We start from the raw sequence: 24,195 nt of genomic DNA on the forward strand, positions 1-24,195 counted from the left end.
GTAAATCCTCCGTTCTGAAGAACCTCTTTTATTTGAGGCTCGATGAGCATAGCTCAGCATAAGCTATACATTGAAATTACTAATATGAACATGGTAATTAAATAAAAGTCTGCTCGTTGTATCAGATGCATGTAAGATTATATCTTGTTACGTTGTTGAAAAACAACTATTCCCAATGGGTGTATTCGATTGTATCTCTGGGTCTTTAGTTACCGCAGGTAGTTACCAGGCAGCTATATTGACCACAGTTATTTAGTAACCACCTCCAATCCTCCCATCCTATGTTGAATTTTAACTTTGTTTTTGTTAAGATGCATTTTTGTGACAGTAAAATAGTTCAAACTAATTTGTATTTTTCAAGTAAATATTCTATTGTTTGGCATTTCACTGTAATGTAGTCTTGGTAGTTTTTTTTATTTAATTTTGTTCCATAGTGAATTTCTTCTTATGGTACCAAGAGAGATGTAAAGAACATGAACATCAATAGTCATGATTACCTTTGTATTTCTGTTGCAGTGATGGTCAAACAGGAAAAGTAACTGTGGACGATTATGGTGCACGGACAGGAAAATCACCAGGGATGATGCGCCAGTTAAACATCAATGGAGACTTGTATGTTGGTAAGTGCCCACCTATCAATGACAATGATTTACTTTTATCATGGTCTTTTAGAAATGGGAAAGAAAGTTTTATCAAAGAAGTATTACTTTTAAATTGTAGTTTTGGTTGGAGCCCAAATACCACTTAAGAAATGTAGCCTGCCCCTGCCTCTTGAGTTTGAGGAACTCTCTTTATTGTTTGAGCCCAATACCATTCTTTGTCTCCTTATTTCTCTTGAATCAGTCACACCCTGCTTTGTGGCAACTCCATGGATTCTTGGCAGCTCCTCTGATAGGGTGCCCTCCAACATACATTCTAGGAAAGCTCACACACTGGGGACAGACAACAATACACAGATATCATCCAGAACAGCTTTCAACTACACACACTATCAAATGTGGTGAAAAGAAGCCCACTCCCCAACCCCACAGTACACCCTCAATTGGGACTGTCCCTGAATATCCAATCTTACACACCAACAAGTTATTAAACAATTGAATACATAACTAAAACATTGAGTCAGATTTTTAGACAATGCCACTGACTGCAGACTACAACTGAAACCCCTAAATTGCCAGCGAGGTCATACAATGGAGAAAGCTATGCATGAAAAACATAAAACATGTTGGCCTGTTTTGGGCATTTTGAATACAGTGGGTGAAAAGTTAGTATCAACGTTTTGCGATCTTCCTCATACTTATCAGTTGCATCCGAAAATGTGGATTTGCTGAAGTTCACAAAACCTCCTGCCTGCTAAATAGTAAGTATGCATGTGGCATTTTCCAAATCACTGCAAATGTCTGCAAGGCACCGCAGCCCCCCACCACTGCATTCTCATTCCACCAATTCTTTTAATGTCATGTAACCACTTTATAACAGAATTTTAATGAGAAGATAGAAAATAAATCACCATCGAACTAGACGCCTGAAGTGCAGGCAAAACAAATAGCCTGTATTCAAAATAAATATAAATACATAAAACCAATTTGAACTAGGTTTGCCACTGAAGTGAAAGGAACTACTTTTAGGTAAATAATAAGCACAGGCTTTGTGCAGTCACTCAATGTGAAGGAAGCCAGTGGGTAAAGTGAGCTGATCCATTGTCCCATGCTATACTGTGATGGGCGGATGCAAAATGTGAATGACGTTTAGCTAACCAATAGATGCAGACCACTGACCCAAAGCCTATCTGTGAATGTGTTTATTTCTGGATTTCGTGGAAAAGCAGGTATGGTGAGAGCAACTAACACTTTTTTAAATCTAGGCCTATAAAGGACCTCTTAGGAAGGACATAGGGGGTGCCTTGTCCCCTCAGCCCCCATGGTCAGCATTGGCAATTACCAAAGGGGAAGCTGTTCCACATGAAGTCCGGTTTCGATATCCGATCAGTGGATTGCATCTGCAATTGCTATTGATACGTACCAATATGACTTCTAAGTAGGGAAGGGATGCCCCTTTTATGTCCCTGTTTTTTGCTATTCATACAGGGTAGCAAAACCCTGTTGCGAGTCAGAAAGACTTTTCTGACTTGTTAAAGGTGTTGTACATAGCAAACACACACTTTTGCCGGCATAAACTCTGAGTTTTTGAGATTCGTATGCCTTGTGACCATGAAAGTGTTTTATACATGAGGTCCCTTATTCCCAAAGTTTATTTAACATAAGCACTTGCACAACAATGTATTTAGAAGAATCTGCATAATGATAAATTAGGTCAAATCTAAGTACAATTAAATAGAAAAGAATAAAAATACAGGTGTCAATAAATGGCAAAGGCATACCATATATACATTCTTTATGGCAATCTGCAAACAAGAGGAATGACTAGCATGGGTATAGCCATAAATAAAAGGTATAACCAAACAGGAGTCCTGGTGCCAAAACCTTCATGACCCATCCTGAGAGGCAAGTTGATTGTGAAAAGAGACTATGCCTTGTTGGTAACATGCCTCTAAAAGTGAAATCCGAGGTAGCAAAAATCTAGAGTGGGGACAGATCATAACATCCTATTATAGAGTGGGTGAGCTTTTCTTCACTACACAAGCATTCCAGATCTTGCTCCACAACATCATTGAGGAGGGAGGGCTTATGTTTACCCAGGAATGGACGATAATGAGCGTTTCTGCTTTGAGGATGTGTGAATGAGGAGCCTGCATTAAACTTAGACTTTCAAACAGGCGTATCTAGAAATCATTAGAAACCGACAAGGCCTTAAGATCCTTGATGTAGGTTAAAATTGCTTTCCAAAAGATATTTACACTTTGGCAGTTCGACCAGATATAATGCATACTGTCAATTTTATTATTTTTTTCTATCAAATGTAGGAACATTTGAGATAGTCTGAGGAGGTTGTCATATAATGAGTAGCACAGCTTGTAGGCATTTTATTGATGTTAATGCACTGAGAAGAATTCAAGCTCCTTGTCCAGATGTTAGAAATACAAACGTTCAGGTTTTCATCTATTAGGCTCAGACTCCAGCTCTCTCAGCTACCTATGCTTAACTCTCGGTGTCTAATGCGATGTTTCAGATGACTTTTCGTGTATGTGGTAAAGCACAAGGTCAAAAGTTGATCAATTGAAACCCACTTTTTTTTCAGACAGGTGTCAATGTCCTTGGACCTAATTTATATTTTGGCGGACAGGTTACTCTGTCTCACCTTTTGTTTATTTGATGCTCATTTATATGGCAAGTCACTCCTCTTCTAAAAAAGCAGTAGCTGTCCCTGAAGACAAGAATAACTTGTGACCTGTTACCCATCTACTGTTCCTTGCGAAATCCCTTGACAGTATTATGAAGACTCAGCTGAAATAATTTCATAAAACAAGCAATTTTACAACCTTCGATAGTTCATTAGTGCTGGAGCATTTTCATACTGGGCGTACTGCCATCGCTAAACGTATAGGGATTCTGAAAAATGCAAGCATCACATATCCTAGTGTCACTGAGGAGCCACACCCAATCAGCAAGAGAGTGGCAAGGGTGTAGTGTGTAGCTGGTGTTGCATTTTGCAGCACACAGTCACAAATATATTACTAAAGCGGAGTGTGGTAGCACACTACCACCACTAAATTTGGACAGAGTTTTATTGATAAAACTATATACCACACAACCAATAATGTGTGAAAAATCAGTTTCATCAAATAGTTGTCATTTGTGCATCACCAAATAAAGAGTCTTGATTTGTTTTGATCCTATTAAAGTCTTTGTTTCCATCACACGTCAGAATTAGAAAGAAAGCACTTCATTTGTGCTTTCCTAACTGTTTATTTGGAAATATTTGTACAGTTAATTTATAGGTATTTGATTGTTGTTTCGTTACAAGATAACATTCTACAGCCTCTCCTTTCACACCAGAAAGAATGTCACATAGTTCACTTTACAAAATCCTCACACTCTGCAGTAAGAGAAAGAAAGGTTAACACCAGTCTCCATGTTAAAAGAATAACCAGCAATTTGTCAGAGTACTGGACTGTCATTTGATGCTTGCTCGTCTTCAGAACTCTAGTATGGCTATTGGGGGGAGGGGGGCACTACACCCACTCCCACACACACACCGCTTCTTCCAGCACCTATGACTTCAGAGCTGTATTTAGTACTCTGACCACTGTGTTGAATGTAGATGATGACAGAGAGGCAGATGAGAGCCGAGAGTGAACGTGACAGCATTTGTATTGCTTGGTTGTCATATTTTTGTCTTGCCTAACCAATTGTAAAGCGCTCTGGTACCCTACTAGGGTCAAGTCCGCGCTATATAAAACTTCATAAATAAATAAATAAATAAAGGAAAATGTTGCAGGTATCCCATCCGCGGTATTAAGGGTGCATTAATTGCTATGGCATTTGCAATATATCTGACGGGATAGCCGTCACGTTTGTGATGGAGTATCCAGTCCCCGAAATATAAGGCAGGCCCTTTGTGACAAAGTCTTTGGTTACTGTCAGAGCTCAATTGCTGAAGTGTCCTGAGACAACCCTCAAAGAAAGCAATAAGCTAAGGGCCAAGAGAGACGGAAACCTTAAGTCAGGTTTTTGAAGAGACGCAAAGAAACTTTCTGAAGTAACACAATGCAGAACAAATCGCGGAGAGTCGTAATGAGGACAAATATCTTTATTACTCCTTGTTTCTTCCTCTTTTTATGAGTGATGCATTCTGTAGCACTCATAGAAAGAGGAACATGCCTCTCAGGATTGTTTTTGTGTAGGAAGGTATCTCTTCCTGCACAAAAACAATCCTGCATGTATACTTGCACCACGGTGCAGTGGTGCTTGCATTGACGCTAGGCTGCCAAAAGGGCGCCAGCGCAAGACAAAAACTCAGGAATGCGCCCTATGCCTTAAATACAGCGCATTCTTGTCCTTTCCCAGTGACGCAGTGCAGCACAGCAAAGTTACTTGCTTTGCAGCACTGCAACACTATTTTATAAATATGCCCTTTAGAAACCAAGCACAAAGTTATTATTTCCCAAAACTGTCATAACTGGGCCTGAACAAGTTGAGATGGCAAGCCGTACAACAGCAGTGTTCCTAGCAATATATTTCACACTGAGAGCAATAAAGTAGGGTTTATTGGTAAACTTTCTCAGCTATAATTCGCATCACTCGTTAAAAAATTCCACCTATTTGCGAGTAAGTATGAAGTTGATCGCACTGGGTTCTCTGTCAAATAATGTTCGTTGGGTTGTGGGGCTAAGAAACTCTACTAGTGCTATGTTAAATTGAAAGGTGTCTTTGCATACACATTATTTTAACAACAATGCAGAAGTGGGGGTTCCTTACAAATATGCTATGAAAATGCCTCGATAGACTGCCAGATATACAACCAGACAGGCACACAAATGCAATTTTCCGTGCATTTGCACTGTATAAATACCATGATAAATGTACGTGCAGTTTACATGAACAACTGCCAGATAAATCCTGAGATAAGCAGAACGAGTACTTCAAAATGTATCTATTTGTATGCAGTGCTTATTTCATAATAATTAAAATAAAAAAACCAATTAAGTACCAGGGCCTACAATATTTCGCATGCGCCCACTGCAGCTGCCACTTTTTGCGTGTCACCTTAAAACTATAGGTTTAAACCATAGTTTTATATATATATATTTTTAGGTATACTAAATAGAAACATGTTCTACTCACAAGCACTGCTAGATAAAGTCACACACTGCCACCTAGTGATGCATTCTAATAAATAGAAGCAGGTGTTTACAAATAAGTGCCAGAGCCAAGCACCAGCAAACACAATCACAAATTAAACACTGCTTGTATATATGTGTTGTATATGTAGTGTGAACCTATCTGAAAGGCAGTAGGGTGCTGTGCCAGATCAAAGGGGAAGATACAGTTAACAAAGGATTGGAGGGCTAAATAAGTTCTGATCCGGAAGTGGACATTAACTGTATCATGATGTAGTGTTTTAAAAGAAATGTGTGTGTCTCTTTATCAATAGCATGTTAGATAGAAGCACAGACATATGCGTCGAACAAGCACCAGGACAAATACAAATATTTGCAACAAGCAAACCCATGGTTAGAGTTTTAATTAGTCACTGTCTTTCCTTTTTCCGCCCTGTAGGTGGAATGAAGGAGATAGCCTTGCATACAAACCGGCAGTACATGGGGGGCCTTGTGGGGTGCATATCGCACTTCACCCTGTCCACTGATTTCCACGTCTCCCTGGTGGAAGATGCTGCAGATGGGAAAAACATCAACACTTGTGGAGCAAAATAGCGACGCAGAGACTGTCAGTGAAAGATAATTCCAGCGGTGTAAGACCACTAAAAAAAGACTTGTTGCTGCCCAGGCCTATCTTCCAAGGAGCCAAGAAAGAATATTGCAGAAGACAGGAAATATAAATCTCTCTTGTAAAACTTTTGCTTTCTAAATTGCACAGTTTTTAGTGTATGTATTTAAAGTTGAAAGGCTTCTAAGTTACATGAAATTTGTGTCCTTGAGTTTAAATATATCATCCCCTTCACAGAATTGATATCTGACCAAAGAAAACTATGTACTCAGAACAGGAGATGTGATGTTTTTATATCCATAAGCCTATTCTATCTGCTAATAGGTCTTGGCATTAAACATGGTGATTATACATACACACAGCAACCGACTAACAAATATGCAAGGATCCAAATCTCATTGAATTGCTAGAAATTGCAACAATTCCGCATGCCCAAAATAGAATGTATGAGTGATTATTTTTTACGACAAATAGCAGTATTTATTTGTTCTAGAAGGCAGATAGAAACCTTCATTATTCAGTTACCAATGTGTACCAGTGTCTAAAATTCAGTATTAGTAATGTTTACTTAGCAGTGAGGATGACACAGGGAAACAATGCACTAGAACCAGTCTACGCCTCTTTCCACACAGTCAGCGCTTTTTGTTTTGTTATGGGAGTTCCTCAAGGAAAAAAAGCAAATTCCGTCAATGGGCACATCATTAGCATCCTGGGCGTTATTTCTAAAGGCAGACATCTTGCTGCTGTACATTAAGCAAGTTCTTGTTTCCCCAAAGATGCAAGTGGTACCTGGAACAGCACTCCACCAGTAGCTTATGGACTGAACAATAAAAGAACCATGCAGAGAGGTTATATGGGTAAAAGCCCGTTTCTGGTTATGTACCTGCAGCAAACGTCATTGGGCTCCGGGCACAATATGCCATTTTCAGGCAGTTCTTTAAGGCCACATCAAGGTGAATTCCAATGAAGGCTAAATAGCTCAGTGCACACGTCATACGTCCGAATGTCCTTCTGAGATCGACACCTTTTCGATATAGAGAACAGATCTTTAAGAGGCTCAGTTCTGGACATTTAGTAAAAGCAGTTTGCTAAATGTTCTGAATAGTTTGACAACTACAGATACCTCACCCTAAAATCTTTCCACATAAAGGAATATGGCAGCGAGTTCGGACTAACATAAAAGGAGTAACACTTTTAAAAGTTTCTCAAATACCTTTTTTCAGTTACCAGCACCATTGAGTCATTCTTGCATATTCATGCATGTTCTCTGTGCTTAGAGCTTAGCACCTGAATCCATTTCCAGAGAATAGCGTATGAGAAGGATTTGGTATCCAGGTTATTAAACTTCTGCTTCAGTGGGTAAATGAAGGCTACCTGTTGGTTCATGCTCTCAATAATTCATTGTTGGTTATTTCCTGACATAATCAAGGTGCAAGTCAGCAGAGTGACACATACACCTTAATATGATTACGCAACACATTTGTGCGCTTTTTAGGAATTTTTTTAATCCTTTTTATGGTGCTTGCAATAAAGATCATCTACTTTAACATAATTTGTAATAATTCGTACAAACAGGGAACCTATGAACTGTCCAGGACATGCTCTTCCATATAGAGGAGTTCAAGGAGAGGTTTTACAAAATTTGCACAGATGTATGCCCACCAGTAGATGCAAATTTCACTTGCAATTAGAATACAATACAATAAGAGCTACTGATGCCACATGGTGGAAGGCATCACTTCCTACCATTTAGTAAAGAATCAGAGTGTAGATTCATGGAACATAGTCGTGCACTCTAACCTGAAATACATGGTCAATTTGTCTGCAACGTACTTGCTAATAGAGCCTGCAGAACTTGTAATTCACTTTCAAAGACGCTATATAGTGGAAACTGTGTACTTATCACTATAAACTCTCACCAAGGATTCATTAACAATGTAATGCTCCTTCAAAACAAATCGATTTCAATTCCAGCCAGGTATCTAACGCTCCTCTCAGCTCTTCAGTCTAATTCTTATTGTTAATGTGGCTTCAGGGAGGCACTATATCTACCCACAGAGAAGTGCGAAACAAATGCAATATTTGACTTTTGTCATTAATAGGATGTAATCTCATTTTCAAAATAACTTCTAGTTAGTTACACTTACTTAGTGTTAATGTATGCACATTGTTATCAAACATATACTGGAGGTGGCAGAAAATTGGCTGATTGGTAGGCTGACCTTTACTAGACCATCATGAAGAGGAGTTAGAAAGGACCTCTAGGTAACTTGTTTCTAAAATTATGCCTAATTACATAAATCACCTGTGCAGCCTTCCCCATTTTGGGGGAAGCTTTTAGATCGCCTCAAAAAGGAGTACAGGAGAGGGCCCTTTACAATTTAAGATATAACTTATTCTAAAAATTGTCCCACAGACTGTAACTACTACACAGTTGTTTCCTACCTTGAATTTGGTAAAGTCACGTCTGCTTGAACAGATAATTAGAAGTAACATTATCCCTCAGCAGTAGCAATTGTATGTGGTATGAAATTCCAAAAAACAGTAAAATGACATATAACCAGTCGCCCACATCAAAGAGGCTAATTACTTACACTGTGTTCAAGAACCACAATAAAGTATATTAGGACTGTAAGCAATGATGTTTAAAATACTCACTTCTACACATGCACAAATATGTGCCACCTGCACAATTAGGACATTCGTCCAAAAAACCAAATTTAATGTGCCATTCCTTGGCGTCTCCAGGTGTCCATCACAAGATACATATGCAGTACTTTTCATAGTTTAGATATTACAGTGCAAATTGGCATTCATCTTGATTCATGGATTATCTTCCAGTTTTATGTGCATTCATAAAGCACACACATGCCATAAAATAAAAGAGCATGGTGGAGAGTAGTGCAGAGGAAGCAATGGGTGTGCAAGAAGTGTATTGAATTTATGGAGACAGAATGTTTTTTAAGATCTACATGTACGTCCAAGGACAGTAAAGGGGCAGAAGGTTTTTTTACTATTGTATGAGATGTTGCTTGAAGGTTCTTCACATGCTTTGGAAAGTGGAGGAGAGAATGAGCTAGTGCATTGGGATTTCATTTCAGAACCTGGTTCCTGGTCTTCATTGTGTTGGCAATGCCACTGCTGGGGCTGTTACATGGGCCTTGATGGATCTTAATCTTCTCTTGCCACCAAACTATGAGATCTTTGTTGAAATTCAAGCAAGGTTACTGAGCGGCTGCCTCTGTCAAGGGCCCATAGAAGCAGTGAATATTTCTACATTCTTGCAAGCACAGTAAACCTGCGGTCAAGCAATAATTTCATGGTGCTGTTCTTAACAAATAACTCACATTATACCTCATTCAAAGCTATGCAGGAATAGCCAAATAAAGAAACAGGTGATGGGGTGGGGGAGAAATGGCATGGTCAGCTATTAGCGTGTTGTGTAAGGTAATAACCAACAGCATGTTCTGCTAAATTAGTATTTCCGCTTTACAAACACACAAAGACAATAAGGGACAATATAGACTGACAAAAAACAGGCATGCAAAAAAGGATTTTGCAGTCAATACAAGACCATTTGCCGTGTGCTCTTTGCTACTCGCCTATTCAACTGATGGATGAATTTATTCACAAGTTCTAGGTAAATCCTTCTCTAATATATCCAGATGCATCCTCTGAAATAACTGAACTTTTTTTGCTTCAGCCTGCAGATGAGTATCAATCTATTTCCTATTTACCCTTCCTCACTGAGGAACTCCTTTGACAAATTTCTTCTCTAGCTTGTTACACAAGTACTTAATCTGATACTACTTTTGTGTTTTGGTGTTGCTTTTTCAAACATACAATCTAGCGTACACCAAGGTCCAACAGAAAACTAGATGAAGATACGGCTGACACGCATGTAGGACTTTAAAAGTTTTCTTCAATTCGGAAATGCACAAAAGGTTTAGTTTTAACTCATACAATCTACGATGAGATTACTGTAGACATCCTTGAACAATGTAACCAATGCATGTCTCCATCGAATACTGGAATGGATGAACAAATACATACATTCATTCATGAATTCCAATGCAAGTATCTATGAAACTTTCATTTAGAGCAATGCAAATCTTCTTAAAATATTGCGATACATTAATTCTCAATCGTGTATTCACTGGCACCAATGTAAGAGACGTTAGAATAAATGAAGAAACCTAGTCAGCATTTATAGAAAATAATCAACAACTTCAAATACTAGAAGGGAGTTCCTTCTTTCTCTAACTTCACACATTAGAAGCTGATTCACCTATTTTTTAAATCGAATTACACTTTCTTTCAAATATAATTCATTCAATTCCAGGCATCAGTTTTTTAAAATAAAAATACAAAGAATGAACTTGCCTGAAGGTTGAAATTCTTGCAATGAGTGTCTTCATATTTTGTACTATGACCAAACTACTTGACCCTACCTTTGTAAAACTAAACTAGACATTTTGTACATGTATATTTTTATAGATGCAACAGGCTCTGATAAATAAGTATTTAGTATACTTTTGACATTTTAATCCTTTGCACAATTTCCAAAATATGTTGTCTGTTGATTAGGAAAGGCTATGCTTTATGCTCACAGTGTTAAACGCTATTTGTAGAGATATAAGTGAATTATAATCGGTTTTAAATCTGATGTTTTCTTTTGTAAATTTTGATGATAAAACTTGTACATTTATGAAGCCATCAGACGTAAACAAATTAAAGATTTAAACTATTGCACTGGTGTCTTTTTTGTCTACGGTTATTTTATTTCTAAAGCAAATGATCACCAACCAGAATTATTATACTAAAAAAAGGAAGTGGCTATTTATCTAGTCACCAGCGAGATAGCACAATATCTATGCTATTTACTAAATTAGTACTTAATCTCTGCTAAATATCTTAAACTGCTCTATTTACCTGGCCACATGTTAAATAACAAAGATTATGTACTATTTCACCAGCACCCGAATAAATACTATGAAATACATCTTTATTTTACTGGACATGAACAATAAAGGGACTCAGGCAATGGAATTAGGTGGCCATCTTGTAATGGGGGTGTAGGAAAGCATGTGAAGCATTTTAAAGGAATGGCTTGTACAAATGTAGAGAAGTATGTTCAAAAAAGTGAATACATTAAGCCAAGTTTTTTACGGCAAAAAAAAAAGTAAAACCAATTCAGTATAAATACATTTCTGCTGTATCAAATTAAAAAGGAGATGCTAAATCAAACTTCTGCTTCAGAATCTTCGGGTTATATCACACAGATGTTTTATTCTTCAGTATGGGTGTGTCTGGCTGTTTGCTTATGGCTCTTACACTTATTTTGGGCTTCTTTATTTGGGACTGTGCTTTTTTAGTAGTTCAGATATGGCAAACAAGAGCAGGTTACTAGCAGTAGCAAACAGGTAGCGCAGAGAGACAGGTGGTGTCTGAGCCACGGAGGAAGGGGCATTGACATAAGGCAATTGGAGCTAAAGGACAAATGCTTTGGGGCACTTGCAGGAGGTAAATTGGGTCGAGAAACTGTAATGTGGCCTCTGTGAAACAGGACAAGACAAACTATGGGACAGGTAAGCAAAGCATCTGGTCATTAATAAGGGTAGTGTCTTTTCACTCTGCTCACCCTTGAATAAACACTCTTTTTTACACCATTCACCCAGGGTGGGTTTCAGGCATAGATGATTAATGGTTCCATGTTGTGGGTGGTCCATTGAGCTAAACTGGCATCTTAGTCACGCCCAATATGTATTTGGAATTGTGCTTTAAAATTTAACATACTAAACATTGTTGGCAGAGATCTGTCTCTACTGGGCCTTCAGTTCGGACATTGGCAGCTTTGTTTGCAAAAGACATCTGGAAGGCCAAAAATAACATAAAAAAATATGCCCGAGTGACTGGCTTGGAGGCCGTACCAGAGTAAAGTCTTTGTAGAGGGGACCTGGAGAGGAAGGAGGACTTGTAGAAGGAGAATGATGATAAGAACAAGGGGTGGACCACCTGGAGGGCTAGAATGGTGAGAGCCATGAGAATATAAAGGCAAACCTAATCCATGAGAACTAGAGTGAGCGAATATATGATGATACAACGAATTCCGTTGCAACGCATGCCTTTACCACGCATGCGTTACAACGGAATTCGTTTACCACGGATAAACTTTTCCTCGAATAATTGCGTGGTGACGTCATACGTCGTTAAGAGAAAACGGTATTTTTTTCCGATTTCTCTTAAACGACGCTGACGCCGAAGTGACTTATGCTGAGTTGTTTTATTTGGGGGGGAGACCCCCCCAAGCCCCCCTTTTTTTCTTTTTACCTTTACCACATATGCCTTTACTACAAACATCGCAGTAAAGGTATGCGTGGTAAAGGCATTAGTGGTAACCACGCATGCGTTGTACTGCATGCGTGGTTAAAGATTTCGGGGAAACGGCTTCGTTGTAAAGGCCGTTTCCCGAGTGAGCATAGCCAGATGGTACCAGGAACAAACAGATTCGGAGCAGGATCAGGTGAAAAAGATCAAGGAGCACCCACACCACTATGAGAAAAATCAGAAAGTTATGGAACAGGGGGATTAGGGCTCTGAGGAGCATGGCCAGAAAGAATAGAAGGACCAAGGGTAGGAGGACGAGGAGCTCCTACCAGAACTAGCTGGACAGGAAAGAACCGAGACAGGAGTAGAAGACACAGGTTGGACAGTCCCAAGGGAACTAGTATCTGGAGAACAGTAAGGCTGAAGACCGGGGTTAGGGGGTTAAGGGGAGCAGGACCACAGAGATCAGATCAAGGAGGATCAGGGGACCAGAAGCAGAAGGACCAGGAAGGCCACAACAGGGAATGACCAGGGCTAGCAGAACCAGGAGACCATATATCTGTAGGTCCATGAGGAATAGAACGGACCCGGAAGTACAGATCCTATTGGACCAGGACCAGAAGACCAATGAAGTCCAAGCTTTGGAGGGCTTTATACCATGATGAAAATGGTGACCCCCCACAGGAACTAGGAGGACAAGAGCAGACCCAGAAGGACCACTATTAGCAGGATGTACTGCACCACGCAAACTAGTAGGACCAAATCCAGGGAACAAGGAAGACCAAAATTATGAGGACCACTGTTATGAGAACAGAGGGGACCAAGGTCCGAGGAATAAGAATGAGGTTAAACAGGCAAACCAAGGGGCAGGACGACTAGTAGGACAAAAATGGGGTAGGAGGACCAGGGGGCCTTGCAGGGCTAGGGAAACCAAGGCCAGTGGAACTAGCATCAGAAGGTCAGATCCAGGGGAACCACACAAAGGAGCACCAGAACTAGGAAGACCAGGTGTATATGGACTAGGGGAACAGGAGCAGAAGGGTTATGGAACAGGCATACCAGGGGGACTAGGTACACAATGGGAGCAGAATCAGGTGGAATGGGGCTCCAGAATTAGGGTGAGGATGATGAAAAGAGCCTGAACCGAAAGTCTGTGAAACAGGCGGGTAAGGATCCAGAGGACCAGGGCAGGAGTAGCTGAGAATAGCAACCAGAAGGACCAAGACTGGGAAGGTCAGGAAGTTGTAAACCTACCATGGACAAGAGGCACTGGCCCATCAGACTTGGGAAGGGCTAAGATGATCAGTTGTAGGCCAGAACAAGTTATGGCAGAACCATGAAAAAAAGGAGAACTAGGGCCAGGAGGACTAGGGCTGGATTGACCATGTGGCAGGAGAATCAGGAAATGTTAGACCTGTCTGCATCTGGGGATACTCTAACCAACATTATTTATTTTTGTCCCCCTTAGCCTCCCAGTGTTTCTATTTTTATTTTTATATAACCACCAGGATTTTTCAGTGCTGTCAGGGGGCTAGGTGTTCCTTGACTATGACCCCATTTTTCCCTCATACCCTGTGAGGCCTAGTTTAGCTCCTGGAAAATCTAGGGACACTCAGGAACCTAAAATGGTGTCCACCAACTGCCATAACGGACATTCCAGGGGAACAGGCCCATAGGCTAATATGAGGAAGGTTCCAGAAACCTCTAGTGGCTTCCAGAGGTCTCAGGCCACTCTATAAAAGGCCAGTGACCAGCAGCCATTTTGTGCAGTCTCAGGAGTGACCGGTGAGGAGAGAGGCGACCTGTGGAGGAGGATTGCGCACCAGTGGTGACCAGATCGACCTGTGGGCCGGCTGTCGCGTTATTGGGAAGTGCCCCCTTTCAGGCTGACCAAACCCCACTGTCACGTCATCCATTAACCGTGACCAGAGACATTGTGACCAGATTGTAAATTACAGGGTCATGTTGTGAGACCCTTGCCAACGGCTATATAGCGACCCTCGTGTGTCCTGCACACCTGCCCTGAGAAGTATAGGCAGATCAGGTGGACATCGGACCAGAGCTCTGCTGACTGGCTGAGGAGTAAGGACAGTCCCTGTCACAACATACGCGACTGCCTCGCACATTGTGGTAACAGGCAGTGAAATCGATTGAGGCTCCTACCTGCTTGAGGCGCCGACACCAAGCCTGACCCAGGCGCGAGGGAAGTGCCCAGCTGATCTGCGTATTGACGGAAGAAGGCGGCGCTGGAGGAGGGGCGGAGTCCGGAGCCGAAAGGAAGCCGGCGGCATCACAGGAGGCGCGCCTGAAGCCCACCCAGCTGGACGGAAGAGGCGGAGCCCGAGAGTGAGAGCGCCGTCAGCCTCGTCAACGGAGCAGCGAGAGCGCCGTCGGACTCGCCGGTGAGACAGCGACGAACCGAGCCTCTCCATGCTCTACTGTCCCCGCCTGACGATAACTCCTGCAGAGTCCTCACCCACGGCGCCGGAGACTGGTGACAGACCGAGCGACTCCAGCCGGGTGTCTCGCCGTGACTGAAGTAAGCAGGGGAGAACGAGGGAAAGCGGGAGGCGGCAGCGCCGGTTGTCCAAGAACACTAAAGCGGCAGTATTAAGAGAACTAGTTGATTATCTGAGGAACCGCCAGTAACTAAAACACGAGGAACTTGGCTATTAATCCTCCCAGTACATTTGAACTGCTATCACCAAGCTAAATAAAGGGGGGAAAGCAGTGTAAAGGGAAAACGAAGCATTAAGTTCATGTGCCTAGCATTGAAGTGTGGTAGGTTGAGCCCAAGGGTGTCAGGAGCGGACAGGGCTCACTTTTAAAACCCTTCCAGACAGTTATTCCCTTGGAGGCAGTTCTTCCACAAGTAAGGTGTAGCCAGAGAATAGACAAAAAGGGAAGCCTTATTCATTTTACCGTGTCTTCTTTTAACCATCTAGCTGGTTGCATATTTTGCGAGGAACGCTGCTGGGGGTAGAAGCCTGTTGAGCTGATCTGGAAGCTGAGAGCAGAGGGGTAATGTACGTGCCTGGGTTATGTAAAGTAACACATTGAACCTGTAGAGTGAATTTTCCCTTCTGTAAAGCTAATTGAAGAAGTATACTGTGTAATTAAGAGAAAGTTACCTCAAATGAAATGTACCTGTGATTAAGCCTTGCTGAACTGAGAAAAGTAGTGAAGATTGTGAAACTTGTATGACAACTATGCTGAACTAAATGTGTACTGCTTGTATCTAAGAAAAGAACAAAGAGAACTTTTATAAAAGGTACTAGTATTTTTCTAAACTGGTGTAGTGTCTTGTATTTTTAGTGGTCAGTCATTGAGTTACTGTGAGTGGGTCCTGTAAGCACTTAACCAAGCCTTGGAGTTTAGCTGTTTCCTCTACTGTGCCAGGCTACCCTATGTAGTCTAGGATACCCTAGGTCTAACATAATTGGTGTTTCAGCGGTGGGATTGCGGATTTGTGCTTACACTCACTTAGTAGTAACGCAGTGCTTACCACGGGACTACACCTGGAGTTTTCTCCCTGCGGCCCTCCTAATCTGAATTTTGTTTTTTCTAAATTTACTCCTGGTGGTGGGTGGAGGTGACCCTCAGAGTTTCCTATCCTTGTAACTTACTTCGGGGTGGTTGTCCACACTCTTCACTGACAAGATGGAATTCGAAATGTCAGAGCTGGAGACCTATACTGTGGCACAGCTCAAGGATTTCTGTCAGGAAAGGGGAGTGTTCGTTAGGCGAGGGGCCAAAAGAGAAGAGCTCCGTACTAGTCTGCGAGCCTGGGTGGAAGCGCACACGGAGGGAACGGTAGAGGAGGAGGAATCGGACAGAGGTACTGTCATTGATAGGACTGCGGAATGTCCCCCGGGGGTGGGTGAGATGTCAATCAGCCCCAAGGCAACCTCAAGGGAGGGCAGCAGTGTGTCATCGAGAGGGTTGTCAGAAACCGAGTTAGCTGACAGGAGAGAGGAAAGACTGTTAAGGTGGGAAATAGCAAAAATGGAGTTGGAAGAAAGGAGGGAGGGGAGGAGGTTGGAACACGAGTTCAAGCTACGAGAGCTCGAATTCCAGGTCCCTAACATCACTCCAAATGGTGGCAGCGAAACCAAGGTGAACACCAGAGAACCCAGACCCTATTTACCCAAAGATGTCATGGCTAGCTACGTACCAAGTGATGATATTGCAAAATGGCTAGCCGCCTATGAGGTCTCATTGAGGGCCCATGGGATCTTGGAAGCCCACTGGGGGGGTGGGTTATACAAATACATGCCACCTGCTGGCAGGGATACCTTATTGGCCCTGGAGCAGAGTGAGCAAACCTACTACCCTGCCATGAAGGTGGCGCTGATAAGGAAGTTTGGGCTAACCCCTGAGAAGTATAGGCAGAAGTTCCGGGGAAGCCACAAACTGGGCACGCAGAACTGGGTGGACTTTTTGGACTATGCCCGAAAGGCCTTAGAGGGTTGGGTGAAAGGCAGCGAGGTAGGGGACTATGAAGGTTTATATGACCTCGTACTCAAGGAACACCTACTCGAGAAATGTCTTCCCGAGCTACGACAGCATCTGGTGGACAGCAAGCTGACCAGCCCCAGGAAGCTTGCTGAGGAGGCGGACATCTGGGTTAGTACCCGGGTGTCATCTAGGGGGACTGGAGGGGATTCCCAGAAGTCTGGACAGGGCGCCCCCCAGAAGAAAGAGGGCGGGGATAATAGGAGGGAGTTCTCAAAAGGTCCACAAAATACTTCACAAGGAAGGGGCAGAGGATTCATCCCTAAGAGTAACCCCCCTCGCAACCCTAATCCTGGCCCAAGCCAGCAGCCAAGGGTTGTTCATTGTTTTGAGTGTGGTGGTGTGGGACACTATAAAGGAGATGTGAGATGCCCAAAAAGACCACCCCCTCCCACTGGAGGAAAAACCCCGGGAATAACTAGTGTAGTGCTCGGGGAGGAGATGCCTTTGGGTAACGGAGGGGAGTGGGCGGGTGTCACTTTAGTGTCCCTGGGTGATAAGGAGATGGTGCCAAAGACCCAACTGCCCTCTAATACTACCAAGTATGAGCAGTGGGTCACCATCAACGGCCGTAGAGGGGAGGCTCTGAGAGACACAGGAGCCAGTATGACTATGGTAAGGAGTCAACTGGTGTCTCCAGAGCAGGTCATCCCAGATGTACTCCATCCCGCCGTGATGGCTGACGGCAGATTGGGCCACTACCCTGTGGCCGAGGTTCCCTTTGAGTGGGGAGGGGTTGCAGGTCCACTTCGAGTTGCCGTAAGCCCTGCCGTGCCTGTTGACTGCCTGTTAGGAAATGATATGGAGCACAATGCTTGGAGGAGGGTGGAGTACCAGACTCACTCTGAGATGCTGGGACCCCCTGACTGGACCTGTGTCAGCACAAGGTCCGTGACTGCCCGAAGGGGGAGTTCACTTACGCTGGAGCCTGGAACAATGGCCCAGCCGGCTGCCAGAGAAGAAAAGGACAGGAGGCCGGAGGACCCTGCCTCGGCATCTCCACCTCGTGAGACAGACAGGCCACCTGCGGAGGTGGATCTGGAGTCCACAGGGGAGAATGTTGCTTCCCTGAAGAACCTACCCATCCCTACTGAATGGCATGTGGAGGGAGGTCCTTCCCGGGAAGAGTTCTGCAAAGCTCAGAAAGAGTGTCCTACTCTTGAGGGGCTGCGGCAACAGGCCAAAGCCCAGGTAGCGGGAAACATTGTAGGGAGCTACCAGATTTACTGGGAGGATGGACTCCTCTACAGTGAGCCCAAGGCACCTGGACATGGGACATCCAGGGCCTTGGTGGTCCCTCAATGCTTTAGAGCCTTTCTTTTGGAGATACCATTGGCAGGACACCTAGGACAGGACAAGACCTTTGCCCGGCTTGTCCCCCACTTTTACTGGCCTCGAATGAAAGTGGCGTCGGACACATATTGTCGGACGTGTGTGTCTTGCCAAGCCAGTGGGAAAACAGGGGTGAAGCTAAAGGCTCCCCTGGAACCACTACCTGTCGTTAGCACCCCCTTTGAGAGGGTGGGCATCGACATTGTAGGGCCATTGGATCCACCAACTTCAGCTGGTCACCGGTTCATCCTGGTTTTAGTAGATCATGCCACACGGTACCCAGAGGCAATTCCTCTGAGGACCATCACTGCACCCGCAGTGGCAAGGGCCCTGATGGGGATCTTCACCCGAGTGGGTTTCCCCAAGGAGGTTGTGTCCGACAGGGGGACTAACTTCCTTTCAGCATACATGCGGGCTATGTGGAAGGAGTGCGGTGTTACCTATCGGTTTACCACTCCTTACCACCCACAAACCAATGGTCTTGTGGAAAGGTTTAATAAAACCTTGAAAGGCATGATAAGAAGTCTGCCTGAGAGCCTGCGGAGGAAATGGGACGTCCTCCTACCCTGTCTCTTGTTTTCCTACAGGGAAGTGCCACAGAAGGGAGTGGGCTTCAGCCCCTTCGAACTTTTGTACGGGCACCCTGTACGGGGACCTCTCAGCCTGGTGAAAGACGGATGGGAAAAGACTCCCAGGAAGCTTCCCCAGGACGTGGTGAGCTACATGCTGGCCTTCCGGAGCCAAATGGCTAAGTTGTGGAAGCAAGCTTCTGACAACTTGGAGGCCAGCCAAGCAGTGATGAAGGAGTGGTATGACCACAACGCTCACCCAGTGGAACTGGAGCCTGGACAAAAAGTGTGGGTGATGGAGCCTGGAGAGCCTAATGCCCTCCAGGACCGTTGGACAGGCCCCTTTGAGGTATTGGAGAAAAAGAGTAAATCCACCTACTTGGTGGATCTTAAGACCCCGAGACAGCCCCACAGGGTGCTGCATGCCAATCGCCTCAAGCCACACCATGAGAGGCCCGAGGTTGTCTTAATGATGGTGACCGATGGAGCAGAGGAAGAGGAAAGCGAACCTCTCCCTGATCTACTCTCGTCCCAAGAAAAGGATGGGTCGGTGGAGGGAGTGATTCTCTCACCATCCCTGACTCCTGAACAGCAGAGAGATTGCCACCAGATCCTGGGGCAATTTTCTTCTCTGTTCTCCCTTGTCCCGGGTAGGACCCACCTGTGTACCCATGACGTGGACACAGGAGACAGCCCCCCTGTGAAATCTAAGATCTACAGGCTGTCGGACAAGGTGAAGGCCAGCATCAAAAGCGAAGTCGCTAAGATGCTGGAGCTAGGAGTGATTGAACCTTCTGGTAGCCCTTGGGCTAGTCCGGTGGTTTTGGTACCAAAAGCTGCCCCGCCGGGCACCACACCAGAATTGAGATTCTGTGTGGACTACCGAGGACTAAATTCAGTAACTAAGACAGATGCTCATCCCATCCCTAGGGCGGATGAGCTTATCGACCGGCTGGGAGCTGCCCAATACTTAAGTACCTTTGACCTAACTTCAGGGTACTGGCAGATCTCCCTTACTGAGGGGGCGAAGGAAAGGTCAGCCTTCTCTACACCTCAGGGACACTACCAGTTCTGTGTGATGCCCTTTGGGCTCAAGAACGCCCCTGCCACTTTTCAGCGGCTGGTGAACAAGGTCCTTTCTGGAATGGAAACTTTTTCTGCTGCTTACCTGGATGACATCGCTGTCTTCAGTAGCAGCTGGGAGGACCATTTGCAACACTTGCAAGCAGTTCTTCACGCCCTGCAACAGGCCGGCTTGACAATCAAGGCCAGCAAGTGTCAGATCGGGCAGGGGTCGGTGGTGTACCTAGGCCACTTGGTGGGCAGAGGGTCGGTGCAGCCCCTCCAGGCAAAGATTGAGGCTATCATAGCCTGGGAGCCCCCCAAGACTCAAACTGAGGTCCGAGCCTTCCTGGGCCTCACTGGATACTACCGTCGCTTTGTGAAGGGGTATGGCACCATTGTGGCACCCCTCACTGAACTTACTTCCAAGAAACAACCCCGACGGGTAGTCTGGACGGAGGCTTGTCAGCGAGCCTTCATGACCTTGAAGCAAGCATTGTGTTCCGCTCCAATACTCAAGGCCCCTGATTTTGCTAGAGAATTCATTGTCCAAACAGATGCGTCAGAACATGGCATTGGGGCAGTGTTATCGCAGCTAAATGATGAGGGCTTGGATCAACCCGTGGTTTTCCTGTCTAGGAGACTACTCCCCAGGGAACGGAGGTGGAGTACCATTGAGCGGGAAGCCTTTGCGGTGGTTTGGGCTCTGAAGAAGCTGCGGCCATACTTGTTTGGCTCGCACTTCCTGGTTCAGACTGACCACCGCCCCCTTCGTTGGCTAATGCAAATGAAGGGGGAGAATCCCAAATTGTTAAGGTGGTCCATCTCCCTACAGGGAATGGACTTTAGGGTGGAACATCGGCCTGGATCGGACCATGCCAATGCAGACGGTCTATCCAGGTATTTCCGCCTTAGTGATGAGAACTCCCAAGGGATTGGGTAGCTCTCCCCACTTTCAGCTGGGGGGGACGCGTGTTAGACCTGTCTGCATCTGGGGATACTCTAACCAACATTATTTATTTTTGTCCCCCTTAGCCTCCCAGTGTTTCTATTTTTATTTTTATATAACCACCAGGATTTTTCAGTGCTGTCAGGGGGCTAGGTGTTCCTTGACTATGACGCCATTTTTCCCTCATACCCTGTGAGGCCTAGTTTAGCTCCTGGAAAATCTAGGGACACTCAGGAACCTAAAATGGTGTCCACCAACTGCCATAACGGACATTCCAGGGGAACAGGCCCATAGGCTAATATGAGGAAGGTTCCAGAAACCTCTAGTGGCTTCCAGAGGTCTCAGGCCACTCTATAAAAGGCCAGTGACCAGCAGCCATTTTGTGCAGTCTCAGGAGTGACCGGTGAGGAGAGAGGCGACCTGTGGAGGAGGATTGCGCACCAGTGGTGACCAGATCGACCTGTGGGCCGGCTGTCGCGTTATTGGGAAGTGCCCCCTTTCAGGCTGACCAAACCCCACTGTCACGTCATCCATTAACCGTGACCAGAGACATTGTGACCAGATTGTAAATTACAGGGTCATGTTGTGAGACCCTTGCCAACGGCTATATAGCGACCCTCGTGTGTCCTGCACACCTGCCCTGAGAAGTATAGGCAGATCAGGTGGACATCGGACCAGAGCTCTGCTGACTGGCTGAGGAGTAAGGACAGTCCCTGTCACAACATACGCGACCGCCTCGCACATTGTGGTAACAGGCAGTGAAATCGATTGAGGCTCCTACCTGCTTGAGGCGCCGACACCAAGCCTGACCCAGGCGCGAGGGAAGTGCCCAGCTGATCTGCGTATTGACGGAAGAAGGCGGCGCTGGAGGAGGGGCGGAGTCCGGAGCCGAAAGGAAGCCGGCGGCATCACAGGAGGCGCGCCTGAAGCCCACCCAGCTGGACGGAAGAGGCGGAGCCCGAGAGTGAGAGCGCCGTCAGCCTCGTCAACGGAGCAGCGAGAGCGCCGTCGGACTCGCCGGTGAGACAGCGACGAACCGAGCCTCTCCACGCTCTACTGTCCCCGCCTGACGATAACTCCTGCAGAGTCCTCACCCACGGCGCCGGAGACTGGTGACAGACCGAGCGACTCCAGCCGGGTGTCTCGCCGTGACTGAAGTAAGCAGGGGAGAACGAGGGAAAGCGGGAGGCGGCAGCGCCGGTTGGCCAAGAACACTAAAGCGGCAGTATTAAGAGAACTAGTTGATTATCTGAGGAACCGCCAGTAACTAAAACACGAGGAACTTGGCTATTAATCCTCCCAGTACATTTGAACTGCTATCACCAAGCTAAATAAAGGGGGGAAAGCAGTGTAAAGGGAAAACAAAGCATTAAGTTCATGTGCCTAGCATTGAAGTGTGGTAGGTTGAGCCCAAGGGTGTCAGGAGCGGACAGGGCTCACTTTTAAAACCCTTCCAGACAGTTATTCACTTGGAGGCAGTTCTTCCACAAGTAAGGTGTAGCCAGAGAATAGACAAAAAGGGAAGCCTTATTAATTTTACCGTGTCTTCTTTTAACCATCTAGCTGGTTGCATATTTTGCGAGGAACGCTGCTGGGGGTAGAAGCCTGTTGAGCTGATCTGGAAGCTGAGAGCAGAGGGGTAATGTACGTGCCTGGGTTATGTAAAGTAACACATTGAACCTGTAGAGTGAATTTTCCCTTCTGTAAAGCTAATTGAAGAAGTATACTGTGTAATTAAGAGAAAGTTACCTCAAATGAAATGTACCTGTGATTAAGCCTTGCTGAACTGAGAAAAGTAGTGAAGATTGTGAAACTTGTATGACAACTATGCTGAACTAAATGTGTACTGCTTGTATCTAAGAAAAGAACAAAGAGAACTTTTATAAAAGGTACTAGTATTTTTCTAAACTGGTGTAGTGTCTTGTATTTTTAGTGGTCAGTCATTGAGTTACTGTGAGTGGGTCCTGTAAGCACTTAACCAAGCCTTGGAGTTTAGCTGTTTCCTCTACTGTGCCAGGCTACCCTATGTAGTCTAGGATACCCTAGGTCTAACAGGAAACATATGACATGGGTCAGATAAAAGACAGGGCAGTAGATACTACAACCATGGAGGACAATAGCTTCCAGTGTGGGGTCTAAAAGACACTGCCCCAGCCACCCAAGGACTGGGATATGACTTCCAGGTCAGAGAAGGCAGAGCACAATAAACAGGAAGTGTGCCACGGGAATATGCCTCCTTACTCCGCGTACCATTATCCCGCATGCTGTCACAAGGCGGTCATAACAATGACAGCGTTGTGACAGCACATACCATTACCCAGCAAGTCGTTACAACGACCTGCGGAGGGGGGGCGCTGGATGTTGGAATAGTAAAATTTACTATTCTAACTCCAGTCTGTGCGTACTGTAGGGAAGGTGTTGGATTTTAAATCCAACACCTACTCCCCCCCTAAACAAGTCGTTGTAATGACTTGCAGGTTAATGGTATGCGTTGTCACAACGTGGTCGTTTTTACGACCACGTTGTGGCGGCATGCGGGGTCACGGATGCGGGGTGAAGGTAGTTTACCGTGCCACGGCAATGCAGTGCCATCCTGTATCTCAGTGAATCCGGTCCAGATGTTCTAACAACCATCCTACTGGAAACAAGGGCTTTGGTGTGTGTTTCTTTCCCTTATTTATTCTGTATCCTCCCCTCTTTACCTTTTCGTAATTGGTGCTCCTTACACTCCTGTTTACCTACACTGTCAGGGAACTAGCCGGTGATGTTTCAGGGGACTAACTGGGTGAGACTGGTACTAGACTGGATACTGGGTTTGTGTGGGGTCTCTGAACAGAATACAAGCAAGAGAGTACCCGAAGGCTGCCAAGGAGCAAGATATAGGCAGAGGACCGAAGCAGGTTGGAACAGGCAGTGTATAGGGAACTGGAAGTCTGCAGGGATAACACAAGTACTAACAATAGGAAGGTAAAGCAGGTAATCAATAACCGAACTATCATACATATAGTTTGTCTGCTCCTAGGAAATTATCTCTCTGTGAGGTGAAAAGATCCTATTTGAAAGCAAGGAGCAGATTAATCTCACAGAGTTCTAA

General features: G+C 44.8%; 1 protein-coding gene across 1 annotated transcript in view; it reads left to right on the forward strand.

Annotated features, from left to right (window-relative positions):
* Positions 1-11,096, forward strand: part of EGFLAM (EGF like, fibronectin type III and laminin G domains) — an 812,243-nt gene extending 801,147 nt beyond the window's left edge. Inside the window, exons 22-23 of the mRNA XM_078674979.1 lie at positions 517-620; positions 6,180-11,096. Of these exons, the coding sequence (XP_078531105.1) occupies positions 517-620; positions 6,180-6,334 (259 nt within the window). The 3' untranslated portion in view covers positions 6,335-11,096. The remainder of the gene's footprint in view (positions 1-516; positions 621-6,179) is intronic.
* Positions 11,097-24,195: the final 13,099 nt, after the last annotated feature.

Source organism: Lissotriton helveticus, chromosome 2_1 (assembly GCF_964261635.1).
Source record: "Lissotriton helveticus chromosome 2_1, aLisHel1.1, whole genome shotgun sequence".
NCBI lineage: Eukaryota > Metazoa > Chordata > Amphibia > Caudata > Salamandridae > Lissotriton > Lissotriton helveticus.